This window comes from Typopeltis vanoorti, chromosome 1 (assembly GCF_054136105.1).
Source record: "Typopeltis vanoorti isolate ZY-2024b chromosome 1, IOZ_Tvanoo_1.0, whole genome shotgun sequence".
Classification (NCBI taxonomy): Eukaryota; Metazoa; Arthropoda; class Arachnida; order Uropygi; family Thelyphonidae; genus Typopeltis; species Typopeltis vanoorti.
The window spans coordinates 89,662,008-89,687,878 of record NC_143549.1 but is presented as its reverse complement, the minus strand read 5'-3'; the positions used below and the strand labels follow the sequence as shown (position 1 = coordinate 89,687,878).

The 25,871-nt window shown below is 35.6% G+C and overlaps 1 protein-coding gene across 3 annotated transcripts in view; it reads left to right on the top strand.

Moving 5' to 3' along the window:
• The window catches only part of LOC150110190 (nuclear pore complex protein Nup93-like), a 314,507-nt gene that overhangs the window by 130,281 nt on the left and 158,355 nt on the right, over nt 1-25,871 (top strand). For all 3 annotated transcript variants that reach the window (XM_090392052.1, XM_090392041.1, XM_090392034.1), the window contains exon 11: nt 13,870-13,967. In XM_090392052.1, the coding sequence (XP_090248178.1) occupies nt 13,870-13,967 (98 nt within the window). The remainder of the gene's footprint in view (nt 1-13,869; nt 13,968-25,871) is intronic.

The window sequence follows — 25,871 nt, the reverse complement described above, 5'->3', positions numbered from 1 at the left end:
TTAAATCCTTGTATATAAACTCTTAAAGCGAGCCACGACTGTGAGGAAGAAGTAAGAAAACGGAGGGACAAGATTAATTTCGATCTAATTTTCATGTATCACTCTGAGAGGGTCGCCCTGAGTAAGAATCCCACCTATCCAAGGTATTAGCTGGCGCAGTGAAAAAAATAAATTTTGTTAATACTTATCGGGCGAACTCTATCTGATTGTTGTGTGATGTGATAAAGAGGCCAAAGAGACTGCAAAGAACTAATGGAAAGAATACTTGGTAGGAAGTAAACGCTTTATTTGCATGTGTGAGAGAATTAAGGTAGCAGCGAAAATATTAATAAGTGAATATTTCATTTAAGGGTATATAGTAGAAAAAAAAAGGGAGAAAGAACGTTATATCAAGTGACTTAGATGAATAGGGATAAATAAGTAAGAATAAAGTAATATATCAGACAAATTTAAAGATAAAGACCAGCAGTGTAAATAAAAGGATGTTTATAACAAGGTATAATAATCTGCTTGTCAGGGTATTTTTCTGTAACCAACAAGCTGCTTTAGCCACTTTTGCAATATGCCCTCAAAAATTTAATTCCCTATCCACCAACATCACCAAATCCTTGGTATCATCAATTTCCTGGACTACAGTTCCACGAATGTGGTATACAGCTGGTAATCTTTTCATTCCAAAATGCATAACTTTACACTTTGCTACATTAAATTGACATCCGTTCTCTTTTGCTCAGATGGCCAATCTATCCAAATCATTCTGCAAAATTTTAACATTGTGTGTATCAACTATTGCTGTACCCATTTTGCATCATAGGCAAACAACTGAATAGTTTGTCTCAGATCCTTTTCTTTTTTTGTAGTGTCTGCTCTTCATAAAGCAAAAGGTTTGGTACCATAATTGAATCTCTGATGACTGGAATAGCACTTCCATTATACAAATTTATATCAAGAAAAAGAAAATGTGAGAATTAAAGCAGATTAAATTTCTTTACTGAGTGCTCCAAAAAAAATTTACAATTGGTAATAATTAAAGATGAATAACTAGCACCAGATCTATGCTGAAATAAGTATTGCTAAGGACAATTGTTACATTAAAAGGAGTAATCAATGAAGCATGGAATTATAATATAGATTTATGTATATTTATGTATGGATTTATAAAATATACTAAGGAATAACTTTTCAAGACACTGAATATGTATGGTCTAAGTTACTGGCCTGTTGTGCTAAGTGGTTAGGTTATATACTCTCCAAGCAACTACTGCCCTGCTTATTGCAAGCATAAAATGGCTCTAGAACATGGTTTCTGGACTAATATATATATATATATATATATATATATATATATATATATATATATATATATAAACAATAGAAATACAATGTATATAAAATTTGAAAAAATTGAATAAAAAAAAATAGAAAAAAAACCTTATCCCAATTGCAGGCTGCAACCTTTTGCAAGTAGTACTCACATTATATATATAAAAAAAAAAAAAGTTGAAAGAATTGCAAATTAGCATTTAGATTTTCCTATATAGTAAGACCAGTGGATTTTTCATAATTATACAATCACATGCCACAATAGAAAATTGTTGTGGCTCGTTTTACCAATATTTCTTCATACATATTATAAGACATTGTCAGTCTGAGCAAAGTACAATGGCAAGGAATTTCAACAACAGAAAGGTACAGTACGTGTGCCAAAGTTGAATCCCTATACATGTAGTTGTGTATTTGTTAAAGAGAGCATAATCAAATTTTAACTAGCCATCATCAAATTCCTCACATACACCCTCGGGGGGGGGTCTACAGGATCTTAGTACTACATGAAAAGTTATATCATTACTAACTTCCTATTCAACAATTTTCCTTCAGATTAGCCTATTACCTGTCAGCATTTCAATATTATCAGATCTTATATTTCTGTCGTCTAAAGCACTTTTTACTGTATCACTGTATCCACTTTCACCTTGGTCTTCCTATGGGCCTTTTTCTTGCCATCCTGCCAAAGAACACATGAGATTATAACAAATTTAGTTTAAAAACTAAAAAGCTGAGATTAGTTCTTGCTAACACATTCCTGAATGCTAACAATGTCAAGTTCCTAATATCCTCATTTTTAATATGATACAGCCATTGTTCAGTCTCCTAATCTTTCTCAGGAACTCTCATATCTGTGGTCTCCAATCTTTGATCAAGAGTTTTATTTCTAACTAAGTTCTCAGATCCGCAAGTTAAAATTGGTTTGAACATGATCTTGTACACAGCTACTTTAGTGTTTTGACTAATCTCACCATTATTACATATAAATTTACTCAATTGACTTCCTACCCTACCGGCTTTACTAATTCTATTGTCTATTTCCAAATTTATTTTGCCATCTTCACTAAAAATTGTGCATAAATTGCCGAATTGTTTTACTTGTTCAATAGGTTTCTCCATTCAGGCTACAGTTGATGTTTTCAATCTTTCTGCCTATTTTCATTGTCTGTTTTTTGTCTTTTTAATGCTGATTTTCATACCAAATTTATTATAGCAGTTATTCAGGTTGGTGAGGGAATCCTGCAGACTTATCCTGGATTTATTTAGGAGTATAACATTATCTGCATTAGTAAAGAGTTGAGATTAACATCTTCAATTTTGATATCAGGTTTCATACCGCCTTCCTTCCTAATATGATTCATATAGATCAGTGGTGGCGAATCTTTTTATGTGCGCATGCCAAAAATTTACAAATCGAGTTGCTATTGTGCCAGGCAGTTTTTAATAGGTAAATAATTATTAATTTTTAATTTATTAAAAATATTAAAATTATTAATATTTTTTTCGCCAATTTTAATTCCAACTGAAGACTCCTCCAGCCCTGCCATTCTTAAAATGTATTCGCTGTACGAGTTAAACAGGTACAGAGATAAAATACATCCTTGTCGCACTCCTTTACCCATTGTAAAATACTCAGTTTCTCCAAGATCTGTTCGGACAGTAGCTTCTTGTTCATGATAAAGATTCCTCAGAAGGATAATGAAATGATCTGGTGCTCCCATTGTTCTTAACACGTTCCACAGTTTCACATTATCTACAGAGTCAAAAGCCTTGCTATAGTCAAGGAAACAAAGGTAGACATTTTTTTGATATTCCTGTGCTCTTTCTATTATCCATCTCACATTGGTGATTTGATCTCTTTTTCCTCTGCCTTTTTGAAATCCTGCCTGTTCATCTGGCATTTCTCTCTTCATGAATGGTTCCAGTCTTTTCTGAATGATCTTAAGTAAGACTTTACTTGCACGAGAAATCAGTGCTATAGTTCTGTAATTTTCGCACTCTCTTGCATCACTTTTCTTCAATAAAGGTATATAAACTTCAATAAAGGTATATGAAAATTTTTTCTATTCCCTAAGCCATGTAGTTGTGATCCAAATTCGCTGCCATAGAGCTGTTAAAATTTTAACTGCCTCTTCTCCCAGGGCTTTGAGCAGCTCAATGGGTATTCCATCTCCTCCTCGTGCTTTCTTACTGGATAGCTGTTGCAATGCCCACCTCACTTCACTCTCCAGTTACTGTTAACTTGAATGGCGAGATGGACGTCACTCCCTTGGATTTTTATCCCTTCATCGCCAGATTGTGATTATTAATAATGGAGAAATTTTTGAGCCCCTGGCTCACCCGAATTAGGGCTGTGTAGAATCGTTTGAAGCGATGATCAGAGCTGCCTTCGGGCGTTTGTGTCTCCATCTGTCGTTTTCATCATAATTTGATGCATCACGAATGAGTTGGTTGGGATGGAGTGATGCCTGGGCAAAGTACTTGGCAGCAGTCTGGTTGAGATACGAAGGTATGTCTGGCATGTTTCCGTCTTGGTGGAGGAGAGGCATTCCTAACAAACCATGGGGCGTCGAAGATCATTCGTAGTCTTTTGATGTTGCTGGGGGAGGTGTGGCTCCATGTCGGCAATCCATACGTTAGTATGGGTCTGATGATTGTTTTGTATATTGTTAGTTTGTTTTTCTGTACTGACTTTGCTTCTTCAGTTGAGTAGAGGGTAGAGTTGAGCTATTGCTGAGTTGGCTTTGTTGCAAGCATGTGAGATGTGGGGGTTGAAGCTGAGTCAGTTATCCAGTTTGATTCCCAGGTATTTTACTTATTTTTGCCATGGGATATCAGTGTTGAATGTGGTGGGTTGCTTTCCTTCTTGTAAAGAGTATGGCCGTGCTCTTGTCGGCGTTGACATCTATCCTCCATTTCTGAAACCATTCTGCAAGATTTGTTGCTGCGTCTTGTAGTCGTTGTGTGGCTAAGTGTGGCATGAGTGATCTGGTCAGTATTGCCATGTCGTCTGCATAGAAAGCCATGGTGGTTGATGCTGTGCTTGGTACATCTGAGATGAAAATGTTGAAGAGTAGCGGCGATAGGAGAGAGCCTTGCGGGACACCTGCTGTGATGCTTCTCATGGAGGATCTGAGGCCACGTAGCTTAACTTGAAATTTTCGTTCTTTCAGATAGGATTCTATGATTTTGGCGAGGTTTAGTGGGTATTTTGCAGCTATTACTTTGTGGATGAGGCCTTTGTGTCATACTTTGTCAAAGTATGGCACAAAGATTTTCGCCACATCCAGGAAGATTGCACCTGTGTGTTGTTTCCAGTTGTATCCGGTAGTTATGAATTCTATAAGTCTGTGGACCTGGTGGGTTGTGCAGTGGCCTTTGTGAAATCCAAATTGTTCTTTTGGGATTAGGTCGATCTTGTCTGTTTCGTTTTGCAGGCAGTTCAGAATTATCTTTTCCATAATTTTTCCCATATTTGATAGGAGGCTAATAGGTCTGTAGTTCTCAGGGAATTGAGGTGCTATTCCTGGTTTGTGGATGAGGATTACATCTGCCTGCTTCCAGCGAATGGGGAAATAGTTGAGTCTTAGCATCGCATTGATGATAGCCACTAGATGCATAACTGTTTTATGGGGGGAGTGCTTTTGTGGTTTGGTTTGAAATCTCTTCAGAACGTGGGCCTTTCTATTGTTGAGGCTCTTGATGGTTTGGTGTAGCATAGTTTGTGTTTTCTTGACTGCTGGTTTGATGGAGTGCACAACGGACATGCCTGTGTATTTTTTCAATGAAGTGCAAGCTCGCATGTGCATAGTTTGGGCTGAATTGCAGTTCCAGGGTGTCTGCGATGGCTTCTGCTTTCTCGTCGTCTCGGTAGGCTATGCCCCTTTCTCCATGGATTGGCTGAATGTTGAGGCAGTCACTGCGAATGACTTTAGTCATTTTCCATAATGAGTTGTCTTCAGTGTTTAAGGAGCTTAGCTGCTTCTTCCACAGCTGGCTCTTGTGATCTTTGATTGCATATCGGACTAGGTTTGCTGCCCTGTTTAGCTCTTGTCTATCCTAGGGGGGAAAGTGTTGTATGGTAACGGCATCTGATCCTGTTTTTGCTGTGGATGAGCTTTAGGATCTCTTCTGAGAGCAGGTTGGCTTGAGCTGGAGCGGTAACAGTGGAAGCTGCTGCTAGGCTAGCTTGGATTGTGCTTTCCAGTTTTCTGATCGCTGTATCTATTTCTTTAGGTGAGGAGATGGTTGGAACGGGTCCTGTGTGGTTGTGGAGAGTAGCGTTCAGCTTTTTGAAATTTGTCGAGGACCACCTGGGGATGATTTCTGTTTCCCCGCCTAGGCTTAGTAGTACCGGATTGTGGTTGGAGCTAAGATCGTTGACTACCTGTAACTGGTGTGAATTGGTGTGAGGTGTTCCTGAAAATGGCTATATCCAGCACATCAGGTCTTCCCAGCGGTCCGTAGTGTGTTGGTTCGGCGGGACCTGCTAGGACTATGTTCCGTGTAGGATGTTTTGTGTTTAGGTCTCCCACCACAATTGTTGCTTCGGTTGTGTCGAGGAGCTGGGAGAGATCCGAGGCTAGTAGTGGTTTGCCTGGAGGGTTGTAGACTGAATATAGCTTTAGGTTACCTGTATTGTTGGTGTGTATCTCAATTCCAGTTTCTTCCAGGTTTGTAGTGGTTGTCTTCTTGATCTCGTTGTATCTTATGCCTTTTTTGACAAAGATAGCTGTTCCACCTCCTCTGGCATTGAGTCTGTCATTCCTAAGTAGTGCGTGGTTCCTTAGTTTGGGGTTGTCGCAGGGCCGAAGGTGTGTCTCATTGATTAAGAGGATGTCTATTCTATGTCTTGCTGTAAATTCTTGTAGTTCCAGGAGTTTGTTGCTTAGGCCGTTTGCATTCCAAAATGCGATCTGTATGAAGTTGTTCGAACCAGGCGTATTACTCATTGCTTATCATTGTGAAGATGACTTGAGTGTTTTTTAAGAACTTGTTTGTATCACTCTGATTGGGGTTGGTCTTGCTGAAAGCCGTTAGCATCTCTCTAGGGTGGCAGCTAGGATAGCAGCTGTGTTTGTGACTGTTGGGCATAGGTTCTACTGATTTAGCCTTTGAGGTGACTGCTGCAGCATATGAGCTGTGCGATGTTCGCTGATGGATTCCTTCTTCAAGGAGTGTTGCATGTTTTTGAGCTGGTGGAGTGCCTGCTTTTCTGTTTCTTGCCAGGTTATCTGGGTGGAGAGTGTGCAGCCTCCATAGTTGGCTGGGTGTGGGCTGCCGCAGTTTGCACATGTGGCTGGAGTTGTGCTTGGTTTGGAGCATGTGTGAGTAGGGTGACTGTCCCCGCACTTCACACATTTGTACTCCACTCTGCACAGTTTCTGAGCGTTCCCATATCTCTGGCAGCGATGGCATTATCCTGCTGTTGCTTTCTTTCTGAGTGGTTCTGTTTTAATGCTGAGGTTGCAAACTGTTTTAAGATCATAAATCTCTCTTTGCTCCTAACTAATTTCCACGAGAACCAGCGGCATGGGACGTTTGTCTGCCCGGTACATTCTTAATATTTTTATGAGCTCCAGTCCTTGAGATCTAAGGTCGATGGCTATTTCTTCTACCAGTCCTCTGATGACAACTTTTAGGTTTTTTCGCTTTTCAGTTCGAAAGTGTGGTATGGGGTCTTTAGCTCGTCCATTAACTTTGTTAGCCGACGGTAGTCTGATGTCCCTTCGGGCTGCAGACTCCTTCGTCGGAGTTTTTGGCTGTTTTGAATTTAATCTCGGAGTTTCTCATGGCCTCCGAGATTGTTGACCATTGTTTTTTGTCTCTTAAGATTACCGGTGGGACTCGTTCTTTGATTTTTGCCGCTGTGTCCATTGGCTGGTGTTCCAGTTCTTCGGGTGCTGTCTCTTTTCGTCGCTTTTTTTTTGCTCACCGTTTGGTAGTCGTCCAGTTCTTCCAGGGTCTGGTATCTGTGGCTGGGTTGTTGTCTCTTGTATCATCTTGAGAAGTGATGTGGAGAGGTTCTGAAGGTTGATAGTGATCAGATTCGACTTCCACGATTTGATGGATCTCTACTTTGCCCGGCCATTTTGTATGTAGCAGGTTTCCTACATGTCGGAAAATTGCAAGCAGCTGCTTAAAGTCTAGTTCATCGTACGGACTGTTCATGATGATTAAGCCTAGTCTGTAGTTTGCTGTACAATCTTCAGAATCACTATACTCTGTGATCACCTGTCTCAATCTTTACCTTACCTACTTACCTGAAATTTTGGCATCTGCAATATATATTTCTTATACTTATATTAATAAAATGTTCTCAATCTTCATTCTCCAGTGGTTCTGGCTCCTGTGTATAATCCTGCTCTTCAAATTTCTCGGTAATTTTGGAGTCCTTTCTGTAAAGGGCTTATACTCTTTCCATCTTTCTTTGATGTTTGTAGCTTCTGTAAGATATCCTTTGTATTTACTTTTCAATATTGTCACCTTGGCACTAAATTTCCCTGTTAGTTCTCTGATCTTTTTGAAAAGATCTCTTGTTTTTCCTTTCTTGTTTTGGTCTTCTATTTGTTAATGATCTGCAAGAAGAGACAAGTAGAAATACTTTTAACCTTTCTGGCTTGTCGTTGAAACTGCTGTAATATCTTCTTTAGAATTCACAGGATTTTTCTCTGTATTTAATATCTTTTTATCTTTACTCTCTTCTATCTTTATTCTATTCCTAATTCTTCATAGCTTTTCTCTAATGCACTTTTTCTCTCTTATCCTTACTCATTTACTTTACTGCATACTATGTATCTACCCTTCGCACTACGAGTCTTATGCCTAAGATATTAGAAAATTTATTTAATTTAGACTGCGCCACTAATATCGTTTAATTAGCATAAAACTGAATAATACGGCCAGCAGATTTCCCTCTCTGACACAAATTCCTTCAATAAAACTTTACACAACGGTCGTGGTCTATTCTTTTACTTAACTTTATGCTTCGGGCTATCTCTTACTTAACTTTATGCTTCGGCTATCTCACTTAGTTTCCCGCTCACAAGTCCAATTTATTTAGGAACAGTGAAGTTGTAAAAATTGACAAAAAAATCAAAACACATTTTATTTACATTACTATGAAATATACATGAATTAAACAATAGGGAGATTGCTTTCTCTATCCATCTATGAAAATTCTTTAGCACAAATTAGAACCTTTTTACTTCAACATTATTTAATCTCTTTAACTCAAAAACCTATTAACTCTCTGCTTACAAATTTAACTTATTAAACTCCTAGTTTACTTGAAAAGAGGTTAGAGTTATTTTTACAAATTTGATATCAATTTCCAACATGCCAATTGACTCTCTTAAGGATACTTTTTATCACTATTAAACAAAAATCTTAAACGTCCTTCTATAACAACTATAAGAGGGAAAATACAAAAGTGTGTAACTTACAAAGGCTCTGTATTGCAGAGCCTTTGTAAGTCTTTACATTCAGTCAAAAGTCTTTCGCTAAAAGTTCTATGGCAATTCTTTCATCTCAGATCTCGAGCTTCCTTCAGGAAATTTGGCTTCAGTAGTATCTCATCGGAAAAATAGCGGGCTGTAAACTCGTACAGCTCCGGCAAAAGGTTGCTTTCCCACGGCGAAAAGAAAAACTTCCAAGTGAAGGTGCTTAGGGTAATTTGCCTTGCCTTTTCTCCTCTGCTTGGGCTTGCTGAAAATGCCTGGACAACTGCTGCTTTTGTCTGCCGTCTCAAAATAGCTCGAATTTCCAGTTCCACTAACTTGAACTGCCACCAACTGTCTCATCAGAATCTCTCTCTCTCTGGACTGGAAACTTCTCCTTTTGGCAATTTTAAGCCCTGTCTGTGGCCTAGAAGTTCTGTCTCTGCTACTGCTGGAAGCGGAAGCTCTCTGGCGACGTCTGGAACCAGGTAGATCTTTTCTCTAGCGACTTTTGGATCCTGGAAGCCCTCTCTCTGGCAATGTCTGGAACCGGGCAGCCTCTCTATACTTGGCTCTGTCCCTTTTTATTATGCATTGGCTGAGACCTCACACGAAGTTTGTAACACCCGAAGAATTCAGCATGATTCTTTCATCTTAAGTTTCAAGTTTGGTCAGCTCTTTGTTCTCTTCCGAGCTTTCTGTTGATTGTAATTTGCCGGCCATCGGAAAGTTGTTTGAACCTTTCTGACTGACTTTGGAGTTGTTTATGTGCAGAGCTTGTAAGCCTTTCTCATACACACGAAGTTTATAAACAACCTTTCTTATGCCGCCATGTAGATCTATTACATACAGCTCTGCTGGCAAAAACATTGCCTTTGTTTTTAACACTCTAACATATTGTAGTTAATTCTTTTGGCCGTTGCAGATTTGATATGTCCTTTAATAACTAAGAAATTCGTGATGATAGAAAAATCTCTGCATCCCTTCAGAAATGTAAGGTGATTTAGTAACTTAAGCTTTTTTGCATTTGTCCTTTTCAAAGCACTGTACTTTATTCACTAATTCATTCACTCTAACATATTCTTATTAAAGGAGTATATACAGTTAATTTCCAAAGAGTTATTTACAAAAATATCTAGTACAAAATATACAGAGACAAACAAGTTATTTTTACAACATTCTCATGGGACTTGACCTCCGTAAAAAATCTATGTAAAGCTCTTTGATATTTTTAAGCTACATCGAATTTTTACACTGCATTCAAATGCCGTACTCCCTGCAAATTTCCTGTGACCTTCATTTTCTCCTTTCCTGAGCAGTTTTGGTGACATCTTCTGACAGCCATTTGGTCTTACAAGTTGGAATTTCTTCTTTGCTTCTGTTTCAATTATATCTTTAATCTCTTCCCATAGTTCATCTGGTTCTCTTTCACACAGATTGATTGTGTTGAATCTTTTCTGTATGCTAATATTGTATTCAGTTGGTATGTTTCCAAGATCATATCTGATTGACATTTGTGTTGTTTTCGGTTTCCGTAATTTCACATGTATCGTAGCCAATAACTTGTAAAAATTCGACATTGCTTCAAAATGACAACGCATTTTCATCAATTTTTACAGAGGTCAAGTCCTATAAAATTGTTACAAAATTGACCTTGTATGTCTGTATATAGTTAAAGCTAAATGTTAATTTAGATTTAACTAATCTAAATAATCCTGTGGGAATTAATTGTGCTTACTGCTCTTACAAGGAAATTTCTAGAATGTCATGATCAAAGGCAATACCTTGCCATCAGAAACTTTGTTTGATAGTTCCTTATAAGGACATGTGAAAGTTGTTTGCAAAGTCCACTTGTAAACACCTTCAAGGTCAGTGTCAAACAGACCGTCAACTTCAGACGAGCTTCTGCTGTCCAACGAAATAGAATTAAAAGAGTGCAGTAGGAGAACAAAGAAATGGTCAGTGCAAGTGAAAGATCAAGAGATCGCACTAGAATGTTCGGGTCCAATATCTTCATGCAGGAATCTTAAAGAGGATGAATAAAAGGCGTTTGCCAGAAGAACGGATATCGGTCTTCCACAGGTTTTCCATCGGATGTCAGCCATCGAGGACGTGACCTTCTGAAGAAGCCATGCCAGAAGTCTGAAGGGACAGTGACAGAAGCCGATCTGCCAGGCTGAGATTAGACCTGATGACAATCTTTGCCTAGAGCTATTTTCCGAGAAGAGGAAATTTCGAGCTGGGAGGAACTGCTCCGTTACGTTAAATGCGCACGCACCCCTCATGCCGAACCCTTTTGCCCTAAGTGCTGGAGAGACAGCGTCGATAAATCTAAAGCCGGTGTATGAAGGAAGTCAAAACCTGACACAAAAGGAAAAGTCAGAACTCCAACTCGAAGCCAAGGCCAAGGAATAAGTATGCACAGTGCGTAGCAGCCCTAAAGTGAGTTTGATCCTTTTATTCTGTTTTGTGAATTATAGGAGAACTTTAATAGTGGACTGTTAAGTTTAAGGTGTTGAATTTGGGCAGAATTAATGAATGAATTTTAATGTTTGATAAGTGATTGAAGATCATGTATGTACTAGTTGAAGGTTAGCAGTCTGATAGCAGTACAATTGCCTAGGATAGTAACAGTTTGTTAATAGTATAATTACCCAGAATACTAATTTAGTATTGGAAAGGAATGAATATTTATGTGTCATGATAATCTTGAATTGAAAGTGTATTCTAACATGATAGTTTTATTAGAAGTTGAACTGAGAATGTCTCTTTAACAGAATTATAGTGTAAATTGTTTAGTTGTAAATAAATGCGTTTTTCAATTTTCAATAGTGTCGCCTGAATTTTAATTATACGATGCACTGTTCCTAAAAAAATTAGAGCCTAATATGCGGGAACCCAGGAGAAAAATAGAGAGAATAATTAGTGGGCCATGACTCTAAACTATAATTAATCGGAGGTATTTTGTGTTTGAACGGAAAACTACTGGACGCACCTACCATATCTTGCTAGGAAACGAACATCAGTGGCGCAGCTTATCAAATAAATTTTCTGGTGTTCGAGGAATAAGAAGGGAAGTGCGGAAGGCAGTTAGTAGAAAGGGAGTTTATGCATTAAGGAAAAACATATATAGGAAGAAATAGAATAATATTATAAAGGTGCTGCAGACTGTATAGAGCATAAAGATAAAGGTAAAGAAAGATAAATTATTGAGATTGAAAGAGACAGGAATAGATTAAAGACAGAGATTAAAAAGACGAAATAGAGATATATATTTAGTCTTTTTAATCTTAATCCCCCCCCCCCCCTGGAAAAGTCTTGATAGACTGAATTGCACTTCTCCATCTTCTTTGTCCAAGTATATAGTCAATTTGATTTCTATATTGTCCATCAGGTGATATCCATGTGTACAATCTTCTTTTGTGCTGTTTAAAGGAGGTGTTAGCAACAAACAAAGAATTCTCTGCACAAAACTCAACTAGTTTCTTCCCTGCAGTGTTACGAATACCTAAACCAAAATGACCTGTTATTCCTCAGTCTCTCCCACTTTTGCATTCCAATCTTCGATAAGTAGCCATAAATCTCGCTTTGGTGTTGCATCTATCACTTCTTGTAAATTGCCATAAAATTCTTCAATGTCTTCTTCTGGTGCCTCTGTAGTAGATGCATAAACCTGAATGATGGTCATATTCATTTTATTGGAAGTTTATTTTCCAATTGGTTAGACTATAATAAATTTAGTTTAATCCTTTATCCAAGTGTAAGCAAACAAAGTTTGCTTCTTAAGTACCTTCAGGACTGAGGCAACTCGTGGTAAAGGTGGACCAAGCTCTCATCACTCCTTATCTCAGTAGCTCCCATAATGCAAAGCGCATCTCCTTGCAGACGTATAATTAAGCGAAGGTGAGGTTTATGGCTACTTATCGGAAATTGGAATGCAAAAGTGGGAGAGACTGAGGAACAAGGAATAACAAGGGGTAGTGGCCCTTCCCTTAATGCATAGCATTATACATCCGCAAGGAGATGTGCTTTGCATTATGGGAGATACTGAGACAAGGAGTGATGAGAGCTTGGTACACCTTTACCACAAGTTGCCTCAGTCCTGAAGATACTTCAGGCGCTAACTTTGTTTTGCTTACACTTGGATAAAGGATTAAACTAAATTTATTATATTCATTGGATGTTCAGTCACTCTGAGAGAAATGATTCTGTCACTCACTGGAGGAGGAGGAGGCAAAACTGTTTTGGAAGCATTGAAGGTGATTGGGTTGTTGTTCCATTTCATAGTGTTTTAGGGCACTTATAGTTGATCTTAAGCTCAGGCTGTTTGAACATTGCAAACTTGTATAAGTAGGATGATTGGCATGCTATGATCAGCAAAGCTGTGAATAAGGTCTGAGATAACAGAGCAAGTCATATCTATAAAGAAGAGGTTGGGTGGGTGAGATAAGAGCCATGAAGAACACCTGCATTAACAGGAAAATCAGAAGAGAGAATCCCTTTTATAATGCATGCACTGAATGACATGAGAGAAAACTGGCAATCCAGTTATAAAGAGAAGGCAGCAGACTATAAGATGGCACTTTGCCTTGGAAATATTAATTGCAACAACACAGGTTACTCCAAACTTTTTCATGGCATGTGTCCAGAGGTGAGTGATGTAGGCCTAGTGTTCTGCTGTGAATTTTGATTGGCAACTGTTGAGTAGTAGACATAGTTCACAGATGTTAGACATTGAATTATTAAAATATGCCAAAGATGTTTAATTACTAGATATGAATGTGCATCATTATGTAACTTTATTTTAGAACAATCAGTCGTATGTTCGTTAAAATGTGTCTGCCTTCAGATTATTTGTTTTTGGAATGAAAAACCTAAGATTCCAGGAGAGAAGTCTTGCCACTCTCATGTGAGACTGGTTACTTTATCTTTTAGTTGAAAAAGCCCTTATGAAAGTTTTCCTTATATCATAGTAATTGAAACTCATCTTTTTCTTCCTAAGTGGACTCATGTTGTATTGATAAGACTACATGCAGGGATATTGTGTTCATCAGTGAATGTTTTCATATGTGTGTTACTGAGATATACTTTTATTTTTTTCAAGGATGGAGTGGTAGATGGGCATCCTGTATGGGCATTAATATATTACTGCTTGAGATGTGGAGATCTGGATGCTGCTCTTCAAGCTGCACAGTCAGCTAGGTAAGCTTAATTATGATAAGATTTAAAAAAAAAAAAATCCATATTCAAATTAAAATAAATTCAGTTTATTTACATGCTGCAATAATTGTGTCTATGCATAGGGATTGTTTCTTGAGTTTAGTTTGAGCTGTTATTTGGTCCTTTAATAGTTTATTGTTTAATAAGTATGTATGTTAGCATTAAATCATGCTCAACAAAGTAAATGAACATTAAAACATACTCATTTACTTTTCACATGAGTGCACATAACTGTGCTTGCTTTTGTTGTTCATGATTTAAGACAATGCTTAAATATACAGACATTATCTGTCTATAGATACAGTATCTCCTTTAACTATTTTTCAAAAAATTCACATTTGTTTTACTTATTTACATATCCACATGTCGCTGCCTTTTTTCCCTGATAAACATCATCAAGCTGAATCTGTCTAACTAGAAAGTACAAAATGTAAAAATCTCTAGAATTCGCTGAAAACAATAATGTTGGTTTGAACCAACATTATTATTTTCATTGTTTCAAATTACTTATAAGTAATTAGTGGCATTATTAATAAAGGTCTCATTTTGCTAGACATTTGGAAATCATTAATCTGGTCTTGCAGAACATGGGACCTTTATATAAATCTTGTTGTTCACCAAAGTTTTTATATTTCGCATGATAACTTATGAAAACTAAAGACTGAATATGCCAATAAATTTTTAATTTGATCTAAAATAGCATACAGTTAAAATAGTTGACTTATTTTGGTATGAGGATTTGCAGCAAGTATCTTACTTGTTGTCAATTACATAAATTATTCAGTTTAACTAAAGAGACCTGGAAACTTGTAAAGGATTTGTTTATGAGCATAATATCTGCTTAAAGTGAAAATTTGAATTGAATACTTCGCTTTTAATATCTTGTTTCATGTACTTCATAACATGATCCATATAGATGATACAGAGCAATGGTGATAGCCTGCACTCTTTTATGCCTGATTTTTGATCAAGCAATCTTCAATTGCTTATATACAGTATGCTCTGTATAATGTCTTTTCTTCTTTTTCCTCTTCCTTCAGTATTAGAAGACTTAAAGGCAGTGTATATTTTAGTATTCTTCTTGGTAGTCTGTTTGGTGGACATTCTGTTTACTTCTGTAATTATCTATTGTTTGTAAAGTTGATTCTTATTGTAGTTCTTGTAAAATTTCTGTGTTCCTTTATTTTGTCTAGTTTAAGTAGTTTGCTGTTTTTAAAAATTTCATTTCTGCTGCTATTATTTTTTGTTGGTTCTGTTTTTTTTCCATCCTCCATGTTTCATTTCCATATAATATAACAGGTTTAACTAAAACATTAAATGTTCTTAATGTTATATTTCTTTGTACTAAATTTGGTTTAAAGGTATCATCGATATCTATAATTTTAGTGAACTGATTAATTATTTGAGATCTTCTTCAGTTCATATTACAACCAAAATGGTTAACATTAACTTGTTCAATTGGTTTGTTATTCAGAATAATTTTTGCTTATTATTATTCTTCTTATATATAAATGCCATCACTTCAGTTTTTTTTCAGAAGATACTTTCACTCCATATTTGGTAGCAGTCTCATTAAGGTTGTATAGAACTAAATGTTGTTCATCTTCTGTATTAGCAATTAAGATGTGATCATCTGTATATAATTTTAGCTGTAATTTGGTTCTGTTACGTCTTATTGATTGCTATATAATTGCATCATTTAACAGCTTTTCTCCTGACAACTTTAGCCTTTTCAGTTGTACAAAACTTAAATATACAAATCCTTGTTATTTTTCAACTATTTGTCATGAAGTAAAAATCTCTTCCTGAAAACCTGTATTTGCCTGAATCCAGCTTTGTTCTCTCCTGAGGGTTTCTCTTCCACAATTTTTCTTAGCCTTTTCTCAGGTATGCTTTCATAAATCTTACTTAGAAAAGTCCTATTTAATTTTCATATCTTTCCATTTTTATAAATGAATACTATGAGAATTCTGTTCTGGTCAGTTGGAATTCAGCCTTTGGGCCATTGCTTTCTCAATTATGCAGTGTAGATGCAAACCTGATATTGGAATATTTCTCTGTGAATATCATCTAATCCAGCTGTCTTTCTGCATTTCATATTTCTCATAACTTTTTTTAACCTCAAGTGTGGTTGATTCTCACTATACAAACTTGTAAGGGACCACAGGAACAATTTTTTTTTTGTAGTAGATAGTTTGCTATACTAAATTTCTTTTGGAATAACATTATGGAGCTTTGGTCAGGACTTTTCAGTAATTTGTTACTCAGTGAGGGTTTTTTTTTTTAAATTTTTTTATAGCAGTGTTTGCTAAGATGAGAGTTGACTGTATTGATATATATATATATATATATATATATATATATATATATATATATTCCTGATTTCATTCCTCCTGAATATTTTCTACTACTGTTTACTCCTTATTCTATTTAACAGTCTTTTGAAGTAATTACTCCAGACTTTGAGAATAGTTTTATGCCCCATTTATAATCTCTTCATTTCTAAGCTTTATCAGTATTCCCCAAAAATTGTCATATTTGTAATAGTATATGCTATTCTTGCTCTTTTGTTTAACTACTTTTTTTACACATTGCTTGGCTTTCTTACATTTTTATGTTTATTCTTTGAGGCGCATCAGAATAGTGCTCATTAGCTATCAGTTTTAAAGACAAAAATGCAAGATATTGAAGTTATTGAAGACCTGACAAATGACTAATTTGTAAGAAAATTGTTGATAGGAAACTAGTACTCTGTAAACATAGTATTCTGTAAACATCTTGAGTGTACATATCAGGAAATGCCAATATATATAATGATGAAGTTTTTTATTTGCTCATAAATACTCATCCTCTTTTTATTTAGGCTTAAGCACTATCTTCATTCCATGAAATTATAAAAACATGAGCTTACCTTATGATACAGATTTAACTGATGCTTATTAGACAATTAAGCATCTTCATAATCCAGTTGCAAGGATGTTTTAGCATTTTCCTTCATCTGAGGAACTTTGACGTTTTAACTAATAGGTGAGAAATCTGAGATGTGCTCTCAGATGAAATGCTGCCACTTCCATGTTTCATAAGAGATGAGCCATTCCAATAATATGCAACGGTGCATTGTTAATAATGCACCATTCTCGTAAACTTGGTTGCTTTTTGGTGTAATATGAGCAGTACTAAAAGTAAATTTTGCCATAGTTGCCAATCCCAAACATCCATGTCCATAGTTGCCAATCCATGTCCAAAATTGCCAATCCCAAACATCCATGCAGCTTGTTGGTTGGAGAATGAATGTTAATCACTTGGCCAAACAGGTTAGCACATGGATAGTTTTTGTTTCATATAGGACTGTTTATTTTACCTTTTATGTTATTATCTTCCACTCAACACTTTTCTTTCCAATTAATTTATTAATCATGGCTGTGATATTTAAGATATCTGTTAGTCTTCTTTTAATAGGCTGCTTGCTTAATATTTTTAAAGCTTTGCCATCTTTGATTCATTTCTGTTTTTATCAATACCGATTTTGTTTTGCTACTCTTATTGCCAGTCTGGTTGCATGAGCTTATAGCTCTCTTTTTTGGCTAATAGGCTATGGGTTCAAATTGTACTGTAGATATGGATGTTTACGATTGTCTTTATTAGGTAGCGAACAGCTGGTTTTTCCTGATGCCTAAATTCTGATAGATAACTTATGTAGAATAATACTTTTCAGATATTATTTTATCATGGGCAACCAGAAGCTTGAAAACAAGCCACATTCATTGAGCATATGCTAGGTCTAAATCCTTGATATACATCATCATCATGTATATCAAGGATTTAGACCTAGCATGGCCTGTTCCGGGCTTAGAAGTCATCGTTGAGTCTTTTAAGAGGATGTCTGTGTAAAATCTCGCAAGAAATAAATTTTTTAAGAGAATTTTCGCTAGAGATTTTCGCAATTTTTTTTGTCCGAATTTATAAGAAGAAAATATGCTTAGTAAGATCTTTTATTTAATATAAAAGAATAAATTACTGTTAGAATGCATCTGCACTTTAGACTTGTCTTGTAAAAGCTTAATAGGAGTTAAGCCAGATTAGCACTGAATACCACCAAAATCGTGAGGTCTGGCAGCCAGACCTCACGATTTTGGTCAAATCGTCAGTTCTTTCATTGCTTCTGGCTAATCCTGGAATACTCCGAATTTAGAACAAAGGACTGAGAATAGAATAAAAGGCAATGCAGCACGTGGTTCTAGGCTTTTGGATCCTTGGTCTCGTGCTTGGCTCAGTACCTGTGAGGTCTGCGAGAGCTCCTTTCCACAATCCAGGAGGTTCGTTTTCCTGCCGTTGTCGCCCGATGTTTTACTGCCGCCAGCTCGCTTGAGGCTCCCGGTAGCTACGGTAGAACCCCAGCACATCCGACGAAGAAAAGTTCTCAAGGATCGACTGAACGAAGGGCGTTCCAGTTCCAATGTGTAAAATGTATGTCGGACTTTCCTCTCAAGATTGTTAGCAAGTAAGCCATTAATTTGTTGTAGTATGTTATGTGTATCTAACTCGAAATCATAAAGGAGTGAGAGAGGTTACTTGTTAACTAGCAAGAAAAGTGAATGTGAAATAACGGAAAATTATGTATTGTTAAGTATATCTAATTCACAGGTTGATTGTGGTAGTCTTAATTATTAAGTTTTGAATATATTGAAAGAAAGATGAATGTAATCCCTCCTGGAATACTTATGCATACTTGTAAGCCAAGTTGTGTCATAGATGACACTTTTATATCAAGGCAAACCAGGGTGTTTCTGATAGTGAAAGCACTATAGTTTCTGTTGCTCAGATAGCAAGTAAATTAGTGTGTTAAATTGCTTTTCATTAAGTTAATCTTTAATTAACTTTTATGTGTTCTGTATCACATCTTTTAGTTTGATAATAAATATATTTTTGTTTTGTAATTACCTGATTCTCATTCCTTAGCCAATGCACTATTCCGAAAATATTAACGAGCCTGTGGGAATAGAATATAGTAACTAGCCACGACTTGCATATAAAGATATTGTATAGAGGTATTAACTTAACTTTTGTCATCTTCTCGCCCTGACTTTCAAACATAAAAAGATCAATTAAGTGGCGCAGTCATTACGAATAAATAAATTTCTTAATTGACACTGTGCGATTGCTCAGAGACTGTTACATTAGATAGACTTACACGAGGTCTAACTAACAACAGAAGGGGGGGGGGAGAATAAGTTTAAGTAAGTATGCAGATAAATAAATGGAGAAACAAAAGACAAAGGAAGTAAATATTTTATAGTCTGGTTTTCTTTTCCCTAGTGGCTTGTACTTTTAAGGTTTGATTTGGTAATCTTTCTATTTTCATTCTTTGAACGTGTTCCATCCATTTATGTTTGTTTTTAAATTTTTTCTATTACTAATTTTTGGTTTAATTCTTTCAAAATTTCTTCATTTCTTTTGTGATCAAATAGAGTATACTTTGCAGTTTTTCTCATAAACTTAATTTCTTCTGTTATTAATCTTAGTTTGTCTTTTTGTTTTATTGTCCAGATTTCACTTACATACAATAAGACTGTTAGGGCTAATGTATTGTATACTTTTAGTCTGGTTTGTTTTTGAACTAGGTTTGGTTTAAATATAGAGTTAATTACACCTGTTATTTTTAAATATTTTGCAATTTTTAGGTTTTATCTTTTTCATTTTCATATGTGATCATAAATCCTAGGTAGTTAAATGAATTCACGTGTTCTAAGATCTTGTTATCTATTACTATTTTAGTTCTTACTGGATCTTGTCCTTTAAAGGCCATAGTTTTTGATTTTTCTGTTGATATTATCATACCATAATCTTTGGCTTTCTCAGAATGATTAAATGATTGTATTAAATTTTTGATACAATGATTGTATTAAATCATAACACTGTAGTATGTCAAGTAAAACATGTCAAACACAAAACTCCTATATGTTATTCTATTGTATTCATGTTTCAGCTTAAATTATCATAGTTAATCTTCACTATGGCACATGATGCTATCACAAACTGGCTTGCTATAACAGACTGCTTTGCTGCAATCTTCTATGGTCATTTTCCATTAATATGAAATAACACAAAATATTCACAGTTTAAAAAAATGCATTAAAACCACCTTATCCTTCTTTAAATAAGCCAGGAGTTTTACAGGATAACACTGGGCTCTATTTGTTATGTATGACAGATATCTTCTGGAGAAATCAAAATGGATAAGCTTATCAGATGTATGTTACAGAAAATGTGAGCACATTAATCAGGGTTAACTTTTCACACAACCATGGAGAAAGATAATTTCATTTGGCTGCAAACAATAATGCTTTGTCCCATTTAATCAAATTTTTCAGTTCAAGACACCCTAAGAAATGACTAACTCACCCATTTGGTGCAATAAAAACTGGTTTAATTACTCACCCACATGTGCTTTTCTTATAAGAAAGTTTAACTTTGCAGAGACAGGTGACAGTTATTAGGTGATTGTTGTTTCACTGAAAAGTGTCTTGTAACATTTTTTTACTTTACAATGATCTCATTCATGTTCTGAATATTTAACATTCTTTAAGTGTATTTTATATAATTCAACACTGAAGAAGCATAGAGTCTGCAAAATTATTCAGTGCACTTTCTTCTTCTTTTCAGCCATTTTCTGGGTACTGCTAGACAAAGACCTCCTTGAGTTCTTCCACCCCTTTCTCTGTTCTTGGCAATGTTTGACCAATTTTTCCCAACAAAATTTGACAATTCGTCACTCCACCTTCTTTTAGGACGTCCTCGGTCTCGTTTCTCTTCTTTTGGTATCCAGTTCGTTAGTATGGTGGTCCATCGCTCATCTTCTCTTCTGGACAGATGTCCCGGCCCATTTCCATTTTAGTCACTTATGATGAAGAATAATGTCAGTCTAGCTTCTTATCCAGGTGATTTGTTTCTTATCTTTTAATGTGATGCCTAGCATCAAGCTCTCCATTTTTCTTTGAGTTGTTAATTTATTTGCCAGTCCTTTTGTTAGCGACCAAGTTTCACAACAATATGAGATGACTGGAAGTATACACTGGTTAAATGTCTTCCTTTTTAAACAGAGTGGGACATCATTGTTTTGAAAAATGCTTTTCAATTTTCTGAATGCACTCCAGGCAAGTTGAACTCTCCTATTTATTTCCCCTTGGAGTCCACAGTTTAAATCAATGAGATGACCCCCAAGTATGTACAGGGTGTTCGGGATAAATTTGACATATTTATAATTAATTATATTTTTCCGTAAGTTACATGTATTAACACACACTTCTCTTCATTTAAAAGTTTGGACCCTTCTTCATTCATATACAAGATGTCAGAAAGGATGGATAGCTGGAACCCACCTGAATCATGGAAGAGAATAACTTGTATCATGATGATTCGTGCCCGCCATCAAAATAAGGATATTACGACTGCTGCCCAATGCTCCCTGAATACAGTAAAAACAATCAGGCATGAACTAGAGACTTGCAATGATGACTACGAGGATGTAGCAAGAAGAAAGATCCCTAGCAGACGATCTGATTGCGTTCGTACAGCAGAATTCCTCGCAAATCTGCAGGAACAGGTGTTGAAGAACCCTGGCATTGGAATTCGGGCTTTGTTCGTGGAGTTGCTAACTGTAGTCAAGCCCTGGATAACAAGGGTAGCCAATGGTAGGCCGTATGTATGGCAGCAGGATTCGGCCCCTTGCCACACCTCTGGGAAAAGTCAAAAATGGTTGTCTGAAAATTTCTACGACTTCACCAGTCCAAATGTTTGGCCTCCAAACTCCCCAGACCTTAACCCCATGGATTATTTTGTATGGGGCGCAGTTGAAAAAGACACCAATCGCACTTCCAGTAATACAAAAGCCCAGTTAATGGATAAAATTAAAACAGTTTTTGCGGCCCTTCCCAGGGAGACTGTAGCATCAGCTTGTTCGAGGTTCCGAAGCAGAATTGAAGCTGTGATCGATGCTAATGGTGGTTATTTTGAGTAAATCTTGTTGATAGTATTGTAGTTAACTCTGCCTGTAATGTTTTTTTGTCAATTCATTAAATTTAATAGATACAAAGAAGATTTTCTTTTTCCTTACGAAACTGTCAAATTTATCCCGAACACCCTGTATATGAAGAGACTCCTTCCAGGAAATTGTTTTCTATTATTATGTTTTTTGGTGTTACAAAATGATTAAACATGATTTTAGTTTTTTCTCTGTTTATTTTTAGACCGACTTTTCTGCTTTCATGATATAGGTCTTCTATCATTATATTAAGGTCTTTTGGAGTGTTTGCAAAAATTATGATATCATCTGCATATCTTAGGTGTGTTAAGTTTCTGTTTTTAATTTTTATACCAAGGTTTGTCCAGTTTATATTATTAAATATTTCTTGAAGGACTGCTGTAAAGATTTTGGGTGATAGAGAGTCTCCTTGTCGGACACCTTTTTCAATTGATACTTTGTTGCTACTCATGTGAAGTTGGATTGTTGCTGTTGCAGTGTGGTATATTGCCTGGAGAAGGTCCATATATTCTCCAGGAACTCCCTGATTCTGGAATGCTTTGATTATTGCATTAGTTTTGATACAATCAAATGCTTTTTCATAATCAATGAAGGCTAAACAGAGAGGCAATTGGTTTTCTTCTGCTTTTTCTATTATTTGTTTTGCTGCCTGAATATGATCAATTGTGTTTAAGCTTTTACTGAATCCTGCTTGTTCTACTGGTTCATTTGAGTCTAGAAGAAGAGAATTTTGTACAGATTAGAGAGAATACTAATTGGTCTATAGTTCTTTACTCCTTCTTTGTCCCTTTTTAAATAACAGTTATTAGAGTGCATTTTTCCAATTTTCTGGTATCTTCCCCTCTTCTAGGCATAGATTTAGTAAATTTGTGACATGGTGAATTATATTGTTTCCTCCCCATTTAATTAATTCTATGTGAATTAGGTCTTCACCATGACATTTTCTATTTTTCATTTGTTTTAATGCATGTTTTATTTTATCTGAAGTGAATGGGGGAATGAATTCCATATGCGATGGAGAAGAGTTATATTTGATTTATTTATGGAAGGATCACTATAGAGTTCTTTATAAAATTCTTCTAGCCTGCTTAGGATTTGTTCTTGGTTCCTTATTGTAGTTTCATTTTTATCTTTTATTGCAGTTATTTGACTTTTGCCAACTGATAAATGTTTTCTTAGTACAGCAATCCCTCGATTAGTGCACCTAATGCATTCTTTAAAACAGGCGCATTAATCAAAAACGTACTAATCGAATATAGTAACCTATGGGAAAATGTATAATTCGTTCTTCAGATTTCTTTTTTGACCCTTAATTTTTTTATAATAGAATTAGGGTATGTCTCAGGGTCTAGTTAAAGGAAAACCATAAAGCTGAAAGACAATAAAACATATTCAGAATATAAATTTATTATTCTACTTCTTAACAAAGAATTGAGTAGTTTGGGGTGCACATTTTGTTTCTTTTTTTCATACAACCGATGGTATGGCCCTATTGCCTCTTCTGCAAATTTTACTGGTTCTCTCTTCACCAGGGTCAGTCTCTAAGCATTGCTACTTAAAAACTTTGATTGTATGAAAAATATTTTGAAATTGTTTCTGTGAAATCTCTTTTGGTTGACTATCAGTGGTTAAATTTTGTTCATATTCTTCAGGATCTTCCCGCTGTGCATCTAAATTTAGCAGGTCGGAATCACTTAGTTCTTCAGAATGAGATTTAATTAACTCTTGGACGTTATCATTGAAGGGGAGAAAGAAATGAAGGATGTATGAATTGGTCGCCAACATGCGAAATCACGTGCTTTATAGATAAAATTTCCCAACTGTTATACAAGCAAAATAGTTACCACTTTAAAAACTACAATGATCATAAAAGAGAAGTTAATTTTCCGATGTATAATAATAAACAACTCATCTCAGAAGATGGACTGATTACCCTATTATCGGAATGGATTCTCCTTTTTGTGACATGCATAGAATTGTCGAAGGGTCTCGAATCTGTGGGCGTACTATAACAGACGATAAAAATTTGGAACATAGTGTACATGGAAGTAGTGTAGTATGCTATTAAAAGTAACTTTATAAAATGTTTTAAATCAGTAACTAAATTATTTCATTCTGGTGAGTGATTTTTTAAAATAGTTAGCCATAAAAATGTACAGATAGAAAATTTTTAAAATCTGTAACATTTATTTTTAAGATGTGTATAGGCGCACTAATCGAATTTGGGTATCGAAAAAAAATGATGCACTAATCGGGGGGCGCATTAATCGAGGTATTACTGTATTTTCATATTTTTATTGTTTTCAATTGTTTCTTTTATTTTTTTAGTGTTATAAGATCTTATTTCATTTCTCATCTTTTTCCTTATTGTTTTGCATAGTTCTGCATATTCTATTTTAGAAATTAAGTTTTTGTCTTGTTTCATATTACATCTCTTTTTTAGTAGTTGTAAGGTTTCCTCTGAAAGTTTATGGTCTTTTTGTTGTTTGTTGCTTTTGAATTCACTGGCTGCTGAGATTATTACTTCAGTTAGGTTTTTGCTTTTTTATTTACGTCTTCTTCAAATATATTTATTAAGTCTAGTTTTTGATTGAATTTTTGTTTGTAATCCTTGTTTTCGATAAGTTTTAAGTCAAAACTTCTTGGTATTTTGTTGTTTAACCATTTTATTCTTTCCAATTTGGGGTTTATTTTAATTTTGGTTCTGACCAGTCCGGTCACTTCCTGTTTTTACTTGATTTAGTACTGAGGTATCTTGAACTATTTCTTTATTATTACACAGTATATAATCTATTTCATTTTTTATTTCTCCGTTTGGACTTCTCCATGTCCATTTTCTTTTGCGGACTTTCTTAAAAAATATATTGATAATATAAAGCTTGTTACTGATAGAGAATTCTGTAAGAGCCATTCCTGAGTTGCTGCTTGTACAATATATGTATGGTCCTATTGTGTCTATTTGGTGAATGGGATGACCTACTTTGGTGTTAAAATCGCCCTGTTAAAATTACTATAGGAAAATTTTGATTCTATTTCTTTTTTTTGTCGAGAGTGTGTCATCAGTATGGGGTGGGAGCATATATTTGGATGATCCTGATTTTAAGTTTAGAGCTTATTTTAAGTGTAATTTCTATTATTCTTTCATCGGTATAATGAAATTCTTTGTTTGTTCTGTATATTTACAGTGCACTTTACTGTGGGTATGTTTGTGGTCCTAACAAAGTCTTATAAGTATAATTGTCCTAAAATGATTCATTAGTAAACTGTCACTATAATAAACTATTTCTGTGGTGCCTGTTAGTTTTCTATAATGAAAGTTGACTATCAGGGGAAAGATTTCATGTAAAGCAAATGTAATGATGAATATCGAACGCATTATTTTTAGAAGGTGGCTTGCAAAACTTTTTTTGGGGGGGGGGGGGGGTAGCCTCACTTGTGATAATAGTTTTCATCAAATTGCTCAAGTAATGCCAAATTGAAGCCAAAAGGCTTCAATTTGGCATTACTTGATATTAAAATTTTGATATTAAAATGGAGGATATTATAGATCAAGCCATAATTTATAGCTATATATAGGTATAGAAACGTAAGTTGCAAAAATTTGTCAAAGAGTTTGAGAATATAACCTTCAGAGTTGCCTTGGTTTGCACCACATAAGCTTTTCCCAGGAGCCCATATGTTTGCCTTTTATTAGTGCTTAAATTAGGTTTCACTGGTCTGACAGCTCCAATGATGATGGCTGTATTCTCATAAACTCTCAGATTCCCGATGATTGGAAAAGAGCTCCAAGTGCCCATTTATGAAAAAGAGAATAAAGCTGAGTTAAGACTTCTAGAGAAAAGAAG